Here is an 11,127-nt window from a genome sequence, read left to right as displayed (position 1 = left end):
AGAGAGAGAGACGCGCGTCATCACGGTTGAAGGAGCATGGATTCTGGCCTCTCTGTTCGTCGAAATCTCCTTCGCGCTCTCTCGGCGCGATTAGACAGTCTGGTGCACTCGTTGCGCATTTGCAACGTTCGCGCGTGTGTGGGTCTTGCATTCCAGGAAACATCGCGGTCACTTCGCTCTGTCTCTCGTGTTGCACGGCGCGGCGTAACGAAAAGCGCGCGCCGCGACAACGACGCGTCAGCAGCACAGCCAGCACGGGACTCTCGCACTCGTGAAGTTGCGTCAGTTCTCGAATCCGAATGGAGAAACATGATCTCGTATTTCGCTCACCGGCCTCCGTCCAACTTCCACAACTGCTGGCTCAAATAAAACTTTCGCTGAAGATGCAGCAAGCCGCGGGATGCAAAAGTTGAAAATTAAAAGATATTTAGCAAAAACGAGAATGGATTAAAATGGATTGAAATTTTTTTCTATCCGAATGCGTATTTTAAATAGCGAATACTTCTTTTTGGACTTAATTGGATTCAATTGAATTCAATTAAATTCAATTGGATGCAATTGGATTGAAAAACTGCCTTTCCTATTCAAAATTTTGAATTAAACAGTATTCACAATGCATAGAAAAAGCTAATATTATTTTTAGATTGAAAGGCATAGAGATATGCTCCATGCAATTCCTATAAATGAATAAAAATGCATTCAAGATTGAAAAGCATTCATTTTAACATTTGTGAATCAATATTTCTAAAAATCTGAATTCATTTCAATTCATTTCAATCCATTCTCGTTTGCTTGAATATTTCATGTTATATTGACATTTCTTAGTGTTAATAATAGTGTTAATAATAATGTAATAATAATAATTGAAGGAGCTTAATTAAAATCAAAGCGAAGTCGATAGAAACTTCGAATGGAAATTTTGAATATACCTTTGTTCTCCATTGATAGATTGGAGATTGTTTCTGTTAATTTTATTTTATAATTCTAATTCTTTTTTTTTTCTTACGTTTAAATTATTTTTCGTTTTTTTTTATTTTGTTATACTTTTACATTTTTAAGAACTCCTTTCACTGATTCTATCCTATTTAAATTAAATATATTTTATATTGCCATTTACTTCTCTCATATCTTTTACGATTTCTTTGAAGTGTAATTTATCAAGATATAAGTGAATCGCACATTTCAGAATCAAAGTCATTTTTATCGAAATTGAGATACACTGATATTTAGATATCAAACGAGCATGATGCAATCTCTCCATATATATATATATATATATATATATAATAAAAAATATTAATTTTTTTAAATTTCCATATGTCAAAATGTAAATCATCCATTTCTGTGATTTCAAAGCAAACAACCGTCTATATTAATGTGTGCAATTAGTAAATAATATATTAAATTTAAGTCAAATTTAATACATTTTCTTGAGTTTTTAAAAGTGATGATTTAAAAATGATTAAAAATAACTCAATTAGGAATAATTTGACTTATAAATTTAACAGTGTAAATTCAGAATCAGAGGAGACACAATTTCCTTCAAAAATTATATTAATTAAACATTCCTTATTTTAACATTCCTAGATACTAGATTATGAAATTGTCGTTCACATGAAAAATGTTTTCTCTATACTATTATAAAAATACACTCAATAATGAATCACTTTACAAAAATTTAACTTATCGCAACTTTGTTATTCCTTTTGAATTATATACATTTTTTAACAACAAAATTAAATAAACGACGACTTCTTTTTAACTTATTTTATAATATCTTTAGAAATCTATCAGTTATAGAATTCTTAATAAAAAACTTTATTATTGGGTTGTCCGGAAAGTTCATGCCGACTAACCTATATAATTTAATAAATGTATACTAAAATTTAAATCTTCTGCGTTTCAATTTTCCTTCAAAATCGGCACGAACTTTCCGGACAACCCAATATATTATGTATACGAAAATATTCAATATTTATTTAAAAAATACATCGTAAGTTATATTTTCAAATTTTAGCTACTTTTCACTTTCCTTAAAATAAATTTTGAAAATGATATGTTCCATTCATTTAATGTATAATATGATAAGATATTTTGAACATATTTTTAATTATTTTTAATAGTGTGTTGCAAAAACTAAACCGGTTTTTTCCAATTCTCCAAAGATTAGATTTTTTTGTATTTCTGAAATAACTGAAATTTAAGTATTCGGAAATTCAAAAACACGTTTAGATTCCCATTACAAGCAATCGCGATGAGGGAATTTGATCGTTCTATAAAGAATTGACATAAATAAATGCGCTCACTATAAATAAGCATGATTAACGAGCTCATAAATAAATTTTGCACGTGCGACGCTTGATAATGATGCAGCGAGGCATTTAGTATTCATGCAGAGAAGGTGACTCATAATCCTATCTACCTACCGCTCTGTAATATAACGGGTGTAAATAAAATCTCGAGTCGAACGGCGACGATGACAAGCAAGTGCGATAAAAACGTGCATGCCCGGCGGAAAAACTTGTCTGCAGCTGTTAATTAAGTAATTAATCTTAGAACGAGAACTAAAACCAGATCCTGTCGGGATCGTTAACATCGGTTGTTAATACTTCGACACGAAGGGTACTTAAAGACTGATTATTTTAATGATTTGTAGTGCAATAACAGTAGTGTAATATCTCATTAATGTACACTGTCAATCTTTTGTTGTTCGATGCATACATAAAAGAAAATATTTTGAAAAAAATTACAATTGGAAATCTTGCAACAATTAATAATTCTCTAAGATAACTGCCAATTAAGTCAATCAGAATTTTATCAGATAGTTTCTTTCTTCACGGAGACTATGTATATCTATATATAAAATAATAATTATAGCTAATAATTACTAATAATTAGCAAAGTGTAAAACATTTTCCAGGAATTATGTATTAATATAATGCAGATATTATTCAAGGAGATTGCAACCTTCAGTTCCAAAAGAAACAGATAGCTTTCCAGGAAATAGATGTGTCTTGTTATCGAGTGCCACATATCGCATTATTTTAATGCTTTACAAGAGCCTTTGCTTGGCTCAATTTTTTTTCAATTTAATGCTTATTTTAAAAGATAAATTTATTACTAGTTTAAGTTGGTGACCTATGCAAATCACGATAAATTAAGTAAATTGTTCTGAATATTAATTTAGATATTCGCGGTGCATCATCTTTGACTGGTCAAATGAACTAGTCAGAACAAGAATTATCGATACATGATAAAATAGTATTGCTTCAATCAAAATCTGTCAATAAAAAATATTTCAGATAATAATAAAATCAAACAATCAAGATTCAAGAATACAATGTTAAATTTAACAGAATTTACACATTTTTACAATTTTTTTTTGGAAAAATATTAACAATTTGTCTTAACATATATACATACGTTTAGGACGGAAGAAAGATAAGAAAGTATAAAAAAGGCACAATATAAAAAAAAGAAGTTTGTTTATTTGAAGTTGTTTATTATTTAATACACTAAATATTTTTTTATTCAAATTATTTAACCTCCGTACATCACTTTAACACGTTATCACGATGTGATTGGAAAAACCAACTCCACAACCCAAGCTTTTCTTGTGATACTTTTACACAACAACATTCAAAACAAACCTCATTTCTTTACATAATCATAAAACTTAACGATGTCACATACTACTGTGATCAAAAAATAAGGTGAAATTTTTAATTTAAAATACGCGCGCTCTTCGATTCTGACAAATCTTTTTTTTTAAGTTGGCAGCACTGTCACTGACATCTGTGCCAAACTTCATGTCAATACCTGCATTTGTCTAATAGTTACGCGCGTGTTTTGAAACAACAAAAAGTTAATTTAGCGATTTTTACAATGTCTGATTTTGTTGAGCAAAGAAGTTGCATTAAATTTTGTTTGCGGAATGAAATTTCTGCTGCAGAAACATTGAGAATGTTACAGAAGGCCTTCGGTGACCAGGCTATGTCACAAAAAAATGTTTACAAGTGGTATAAACAATTCAAAGAAGGCAGAGAAAGCGTTGAAGACGAAAAAATCGCTCTGGACGACCATCAACATCAACTGATGAATAACACGTGAATGAAATCAAAGATTTGGTAATCAAAAATCGTCGATTGACAATTAGAGATTTCGCTGATACTGTTAACATTTCATTTGGATCAATCTAGACCATTTTGAAAGATGTTTTATGCCTGAAAAAAGTGAAATCTCATTTGGTGCCAAAAACACTCAATTTTTTGGAAAAATAGCGTCGCGTTGAAGTCTGTGAAACAATGCTTTCTGAATATCAGGATAAGATAGAATGCATAATAACTGGAGATGAGACTTGGATCTATGACCCGGAAACAACCGACCAATTAAGCGAATACCGTGCAAAAGGTGAATCAAAATCGAAAAGATCGCGCCAGTCATTCAAAAATCAAGATCACGTTAACTAAGTTTTCTTTGATCGTTATCGTGATGTAGTGCATTATGAATTCCTAGCGCCGGGCCAAATTGTTAACAAGGAATATTATTTGAGCGTTATGCAACATTTACGTGAAACTATTCACAAAAAGAGGCCAGAATTATGGGCAGACAATTCTTGATTTTTGCACTACAATAATGCACCATCTCACTGCATTGATTGTTCGCCAAAAACTCATATCGTTCCACAACCACCGTATTCGCCTGATTTAGCACAGTGTGACTTCTGGCTATTCTCTAAGCTCAAGAGACCGCTCCGGAGACACCGTATCGACACGATTGAGGAGATAAAAACCGAATCGCTGCGCACTTTGAAGGCCATTCCGAAAATCGATTTTAACAATTGTTTCGAGGATTGGAAAAAACATTGGCAAAAGTGTATTGTATCCAGAGGGGAGTACTTTGAAGGCGATGAAAGGAATGAAGATTTAGAAGAATAAATAAAGATTTTAAAAGTTATAAACAATTTCATCTTATTTTTTGATCACAATAGTATATGATGTCAAACTCTCGAAACAAACTGGCATGTCACACATATGTGACGCGTGGTACCGAAAGTGTTGATTTAAACGAAAAATTCGTAAATTTTTAGTACAGTACTTTACAAATGATAATTTATTGCATTATGATTACTTCACAACTAAATTAATTCCTGGATCTTCTGTATGGATCCAAGTAATAATATCCGTTACTATACAGAATTAATAATTATGTTTGCGTACTCTTAAAGAGTAGTACTATATCCAATCATATTCGTATCATTTGGTTTCCTTCGTCAAATTCGTTAACCCAAGATTGTCTAATAATGCTTGTGGGCTCGGATCTCTTCCCCTAAATTGCCTGAATACCTCGGCGGCAGGATAACTACCGCCCAAAGATAAAAACGTGTTACGGAATCTCATACCTAATTCCTTATGCTGTGATTCATCGAACTTGATCTCTTGAAAAGCCGTGTATAAATCGGCAGCTATCATCTCAGACCAAATTTTGCTGCAATTTAAACAGGTTAGATCAACGCTACATTGTAAATAACTACTAACAATTATATAAACAACTGTGCTTTATTATTTCATTAATATTATTACTTCATTAAGAAAAATTTCGCACAAATATAGAGTATCCTAAATTTTTTGGCTTGTGAACAAGTAGATCGGACTAAACTGAATAGTTAATAGATAATTTATAGTTAATAGATAGATTAATTTCTAAATATTGCTGATGAGCGGGTAAAATTGGCGCATAAATTATCTTTTAAAGTTCTTTATAAAATAAAATTTACTCCTTTTTTTCTTTATTTATCTTTCAGAGTTTTTTATGAATTATATTTAAAGGATGTTTTTTGAAGAATTCTTAAAGATTCTTAAAATTGTTTTATGCTTCGATTTCAGATATTCTGCTCATTAGGTAATTAAAAAAAAATTGTAAAAATTATAAAATGATAGAAGACTCAGTTTAATTCGCTCTACATGCCCACAAGCGGTGTATCAAAAAGTTTGAAATATCCTGTATAATTTGAGATACACAACAATTATATATAACTATCTTAAATTAAAATCAATTTGCAAAAATTCTCTAATTCGTATAAAATTGATAGATGATACCTGAAATACGCGGCTGCCCAATTGCCACTCCATATAACATCGAAATTGCAAACATGAACGTCCCTTTTTTCGAGTGGCAACACGAAATATTTCGGCCATAGGCGTTTCATGATAGTTACCCAAAATGTTTCACTGCAATTTTTTCAAAAATAAAATAAAACGATGTAAAGATCAATATTGTTTCAGAATTGTCAAATTATTATATTGAGAGAACGACAAGCGTTTGTTTGTTTTGTAAACATTGATGTAATAAGATATAAATGTATGGTGTTTAAGACCACTCCTTGTGATCTGACTACTCCTTTTAAGATAAAGCAAAGTAATTTTTATCAAAAATCTCCAAAATTTAGTAATATTAAGTACATCTTCATCAAATGATGTTTTCAACTTTGGGTTCTAATTAAAAATAGGATCTATTGCTTTTATTTACACCTTTTTGAGTAGAAATCGGCTCTTTTTTAAAATTCTCCTTTTTTTTATTTATTTTCAAGATTACTTCAAGATCAATGGAAGTATTTAAAAAAAGTTTAAAACAAGTTTCTTGTTTTTTTTTACATATATACATTAGAAAATAACACGTTACATTAAAAAATTCATCCAGTAGAGTAACTCATTTTTGATCGAAACTATAAGTTGAAAATATTACCATTCGATAAAGCATAATTATATTTCTCTTAAATAATTTAACAAAAAAAATTCAGGATTCAACAAAGATTTTTTTTGCAAATCGAAATTCACCTGGAATGCAGCTCCAGATCCAAATGTGACAAATAAAGTTCTTTACAAAGCTTATAGCCAGCCAAATGCGATCTCATTTTTTTAATACTGTCGATAGCCTCCGCAGGTAATGGTTCCTTCGTTTCGTAATGTTCAGAAATTTTTTGCAACATAAATGGTTCGTACAACCTATATTCATCAAATATATACACAAAATTGAATTACATATTAGACATTAATTTATTAATTAATTAATTGCAATATTGACACAAGCATATTAAAAATATAAAGAAATAATAAGTAAAAAGAATAGGTAAATAAATAGAATAAATAAAAATAACTTTATTTTATACCAGTTCTCCATGAAGAAATCACATATGAATACTGCATCCCATTCCACAAATGACAATCCAGCAATGTCAGAATACTCGATCGTAGTTAGTAAATGTTGCAAAGCGTGTCCAAACTGTAATGTGTAACAAATAAAAGATCAATGGTTTAACAAATTAAAGATGTATATATAAATCTATTATAATTTTATAATATATGTAACCTATTACTTTTTGGAAAAGAATCTGTATGTCCTTGAAGGAAAGAAGAGAAGGTTTATCGCCTATCGGGGGCGGAAAATTGAAGATCATAGCGATCAATGGAGTGCTATTGCCGACTTTGCTCTTGCTTTTGATCGTGGACACCCATCCCGAGGCTTGTTCTTTACGGAACTTCTCCGTTCCTCTGGCGTAGGGATCTAGGTAGAAATTCGCGATGGGTGCTACATTGGATCCGTTCAAATCGAATATGTCGAAGAACCAGACATCTTTATGCCAAATGTCCGCTTTCTTGCTTTCGACGATTTTCACATTAAAGAGCGTCTCGATGTGTTTGAAAAGACCCGACAACACAGTCGGTAATGGAAAATACTCTTTCCACTTGTTTTCGTCACTGAACAAACACGGAATTAAACAAAGTATTTAAAGATATATTATTGTATAATATTTTATTCGATATTATAAACTTTTAGCAAATATCAATATCTTAAATGATACTTGAATTCTATAATGTAGGATATTTTACATTTTTTTTCAAATAATTATATTCTCTTTAAAATGCAATCGCGCGAACGCAATATAATTCTTTAATATATAATATAAATATATATGTTATATTAAAAAAAAAAACAACTTTTCAATATTAAAAAAATATATATAGGATATGTCTTGCCAATTTACTTACATATACATGCTATGACGTTGTTTTCTACCCCAAAATGCAATATCCCATACTCTTATAATATCATTGAAATCTCTCGTCTTTGCAAATTCGGTTAAATTTGCAATTTCCTTTTCTTGAATCGGTAATGCTTAAAAAAAACAGATAATTATTCATCAATTTTACATAATTATTAATCGAGTAATATTATCAAAAACATTGTCTATTATTTATAATACTTTATATTCATAATTTTAATAATATATTAATAAAAATATATTTTTTTTAACAGATCTAATTAATAATAAAACTTATCGTTCTTTCATAATTTCAACAAATTGTCAAATTAATTTTAACAAAATATAACTGCTCTAATAAATTTTCAATTATTTCTCTGTATTATATTTTTCATTCATAATAAATTAATTACCAGTACTCCGAAGAACTTCTAGCATGTTGTACAGATTCTCCAGATTACCGGCCATCTTTGTCTTCATGTTCATCTCTGCGTAATTTTTAAATCCCAAGCGCTTCGCCTGTTCAATTCTTCTTGATCGGAGTTCCTCTAATGTCACACTGGCCTGAACAGATCTTTCCTGATAATTAGAGCACCGGATGACATCGGCATCCCAGATTGTCTCTCTCAATTCACGATTAGGACAATATTCTAATTGAGAAAATATAAATCGATAAAAATTTTAAGTCTTAAAAATTTCAAGTCTTTTTTTTAAATAAAAACGAAGGATGCATACCCATAAACGGTTGCAGAATATATGGCTTTAAAGTGATTTTCCAAGGACCCATGTAAGGTTGTCTAGGATCAATCGCTATGGATTTGAGATAGTCTTCCGGAAAATCTTCCACGACATGTTTGTTATATATTACCATACTATATACAGCTGTAGAACTCTAAAAAGATCAAGTTAAATTTCAGTTTGTTGCTATGCTTTTTTCGAGACAAATTCAGTATAATAAAAATACACTATAATAACAAAAATAAAATCCTATTAATAATGATGCTTTTTTAAATATAATTAGTCCGGTAGTCTTTTCTAACTTTGTCATAATTATTACAAATCTAATTACAAGTTATGTGATAGACCTCATATTTCGCTTTGTATTCCTTGATTTTCGATATAATGAAATTCAAGTCAGCTGAATACTTCTTGAATTCTTTTTCTTGTAGATTCAGACCATTTAAAGTTCCTTCCAGCACATACTTGGTAAGCACTCTCCTCTGCGAATGTGTTAATTTGATGTCCTTATTCTCTAATGCTTCCTTGCATGCTCTAAAGAGTGGCGCACTGCCAAATTTGCTAGCTATGGCTCTCGTAGCACGTTCGTGAATACTCATATAGCATTTTGTTGGCATCAAACTTTGATTGCCAAAATACAAAGTCTTTGCTATGCCCCAAGTCGTCTCAAGAGGAAGATATGCATCCTCAATTGGAAGCAACCATTCATTAAATACATCTTTTGCTGTAAAAGATTATAAAAATTAAAAATCGTAATTATACATATTGGAGCATATTTCTTTTTATTCAAGATTTGTATCATATTAATTTTATTATTACTAAACAATTATAAGAAAATCTCTTAATATTATTTATTCTCTTTCTATTCATATCATATTCAAAATTTGCTTGTACAATGTATTTAAATATTAATTATACAGCATTCAAATAATTTAATACTTAAATATAATTAATACTTAAATATATTTAATTAATATTTTCAATATAAAATATCTTTTAATAATTAAGTAATACTTCACCTTTGGTTGATACTTAATACTTACAGGTTATTTTTTCCAGACTTTTCAACTTTTCTTCAAAATCTACAGTTTGTTTTCCAATAGCTGCTATACATTTTTCAATTGTAATTGTGTTAAATTCTGGCAAATTGTCATCCTTCAGTAAAGGATTTTTCTCTGACGATTCCTCACCTATTTCTGGAAGTCTTGACACAAAGGAAAAGAAGTAAAATTGTATAAGGTGCACAAATGTACAAAATAAATGCAAATATACAAAATAAACTCAATTTAAATACCTAATGAATATAATTAAACAAAACATAAATGTAAAAAAATGGATCTAAAATAATTTTGTACTTTGTTAATATATATAATTTAATTATATATATTAATATATTTAGGATACATTTTTTAATATATCCATTTAATAACAATGTAGATATTTAAAAACATGAATTAAATGACATTACAAAAAGTTTATTTATATTACATAATATATAAATTATACATAAATGTGCAATAAATATATAATTAAATAGATGAGAAATATTAAAAAACAATAAAAATAACTCATAAATGTACAATATATAAATAAATTAATCAAAGAAAATTAAATGAATAACAAAGAATGCAAATTTAAAACACATGAATGAAAATGTAGACAAAATTGAATTTTTAAACATCAAAAATATAATTGAAATAGTAATTAATTAATAAAGATAAAAAAAGAATCCAGTACTAAATATATGCACAAATGTAAGGGAAACACAATAAAATGATATAAAACGCAGTAATCGCATTAAAAGAACACGCGAGAATCAGTGGAACCTAACCTCTATGTGATAACAAAGTAAAGAAAGATAAACTTACAAGACTATATATCCGTTTCGTTTCGGAATTTTCAAGAAATTCCGTTGCGTTAAAGCGATTCTTTTACTCAAAAAGGACACCGCCATTTTACGCAATAAGACAATTTCTTTTCAAATGTGAAAAACTCATCGTATAAACTAATCGAAATAGCTCCAACCTAAAAGCCACTAAGACTCCATCGACACATCGGAATCATACGATCTATCGATATCAAACGATATCGTCGCGTGATTAGAATCTGATCAGACTTGCATCGCATATTTATTTAGTAACAGGACTGATATTTTTACATTTAAAATTCCATTTCAAATATAATTCTATTTAAAATGCTAAATATAAAATACTTAAAAAATGTACATTAATATGTACGTAGGAAAAATCATTCTGTATTTGAAAACTATTTAAAATATCTATTTAACCATTTTACATATAAAATGGATTCGAAAAATATTTTGCATTTTAAATACATTTTTTTAAATA

At 29.3% G+C, this 11,127-nt stretch overlaps 1 protein-coding gene across 1 annotated transcript in view; it reads right to left on the bottom strand.

The window, feature by feature from the left end:
- The window catches only part of LOC105621666 (probable cytosolic oligopeptidase A), a 12,947-nt gene extending 2,214 nt beyond the window's left edge, over window positions 1-10,733 (bottom strand). Inside the window, exons 1-11 of the mRNA XM_012203134.1 lie at window positions 10,648-10,733; window positions 9,823-9,983; window positions 9,127-9,503; window positions 8,777-8,933; window positions 8,455-8,691; window positions 8,049-8,175; window positions 7,376-7,757; window positions 7,169-7,281; window positions 6,837-7,004; window positions 6,099-6,230; window positions 5,287-5,487 (exon numbers count right to left, since the gene is read on the bottom strand). Coding sequence (XP_012058524.1) covers window positions 5,287-5,487; window positions 6,099-6,230; window positions 6,837-7,004; window positions 7,169-7,281; window positions 7,376-7,757; window positions 8,049-8,175; window positions 8,455-8,691; window positions 8,777-8,933; window positions 9,127-9,503; window positions 9,823-9,983; window positions 10,648-10,733 — 2,141 coding nt within the window. The remainder of the gene's footprint in view (window positions 1-5,286; window positions 5,488-6,098; window positions 6,231-6,836; window positions 7,005-7,168; window positions 7,282-7,375; window positions 7,758-8,048; window positions 8,176-8,454; window positions 8,692-8,776; window positions 8,934-9,126; window positions 9,504-9,822; window positions 9,984-10,647) is intronic.
- Window positions 10,734-11,127: the final 394 nt, after the last annotated feature.

The sequence above is a fragment of the Atta cephalotes genome, assembly GCF_000143395.1.
Source record: "Atta cephalotes unplaced genomic scaffold scaffold00035, whole genome shotgun sequence".
NCBI lineage: Eukaryota > Metazoa > Arthropoda > Insecta > Hymenoptera > Formicidae > Atta > Atta cephalotes.
The sequence above is the reverse complement of the archived record's forward strand: the minus strand, read 5'-3'. Positions and strand labels throughout refer to the sequence as shown.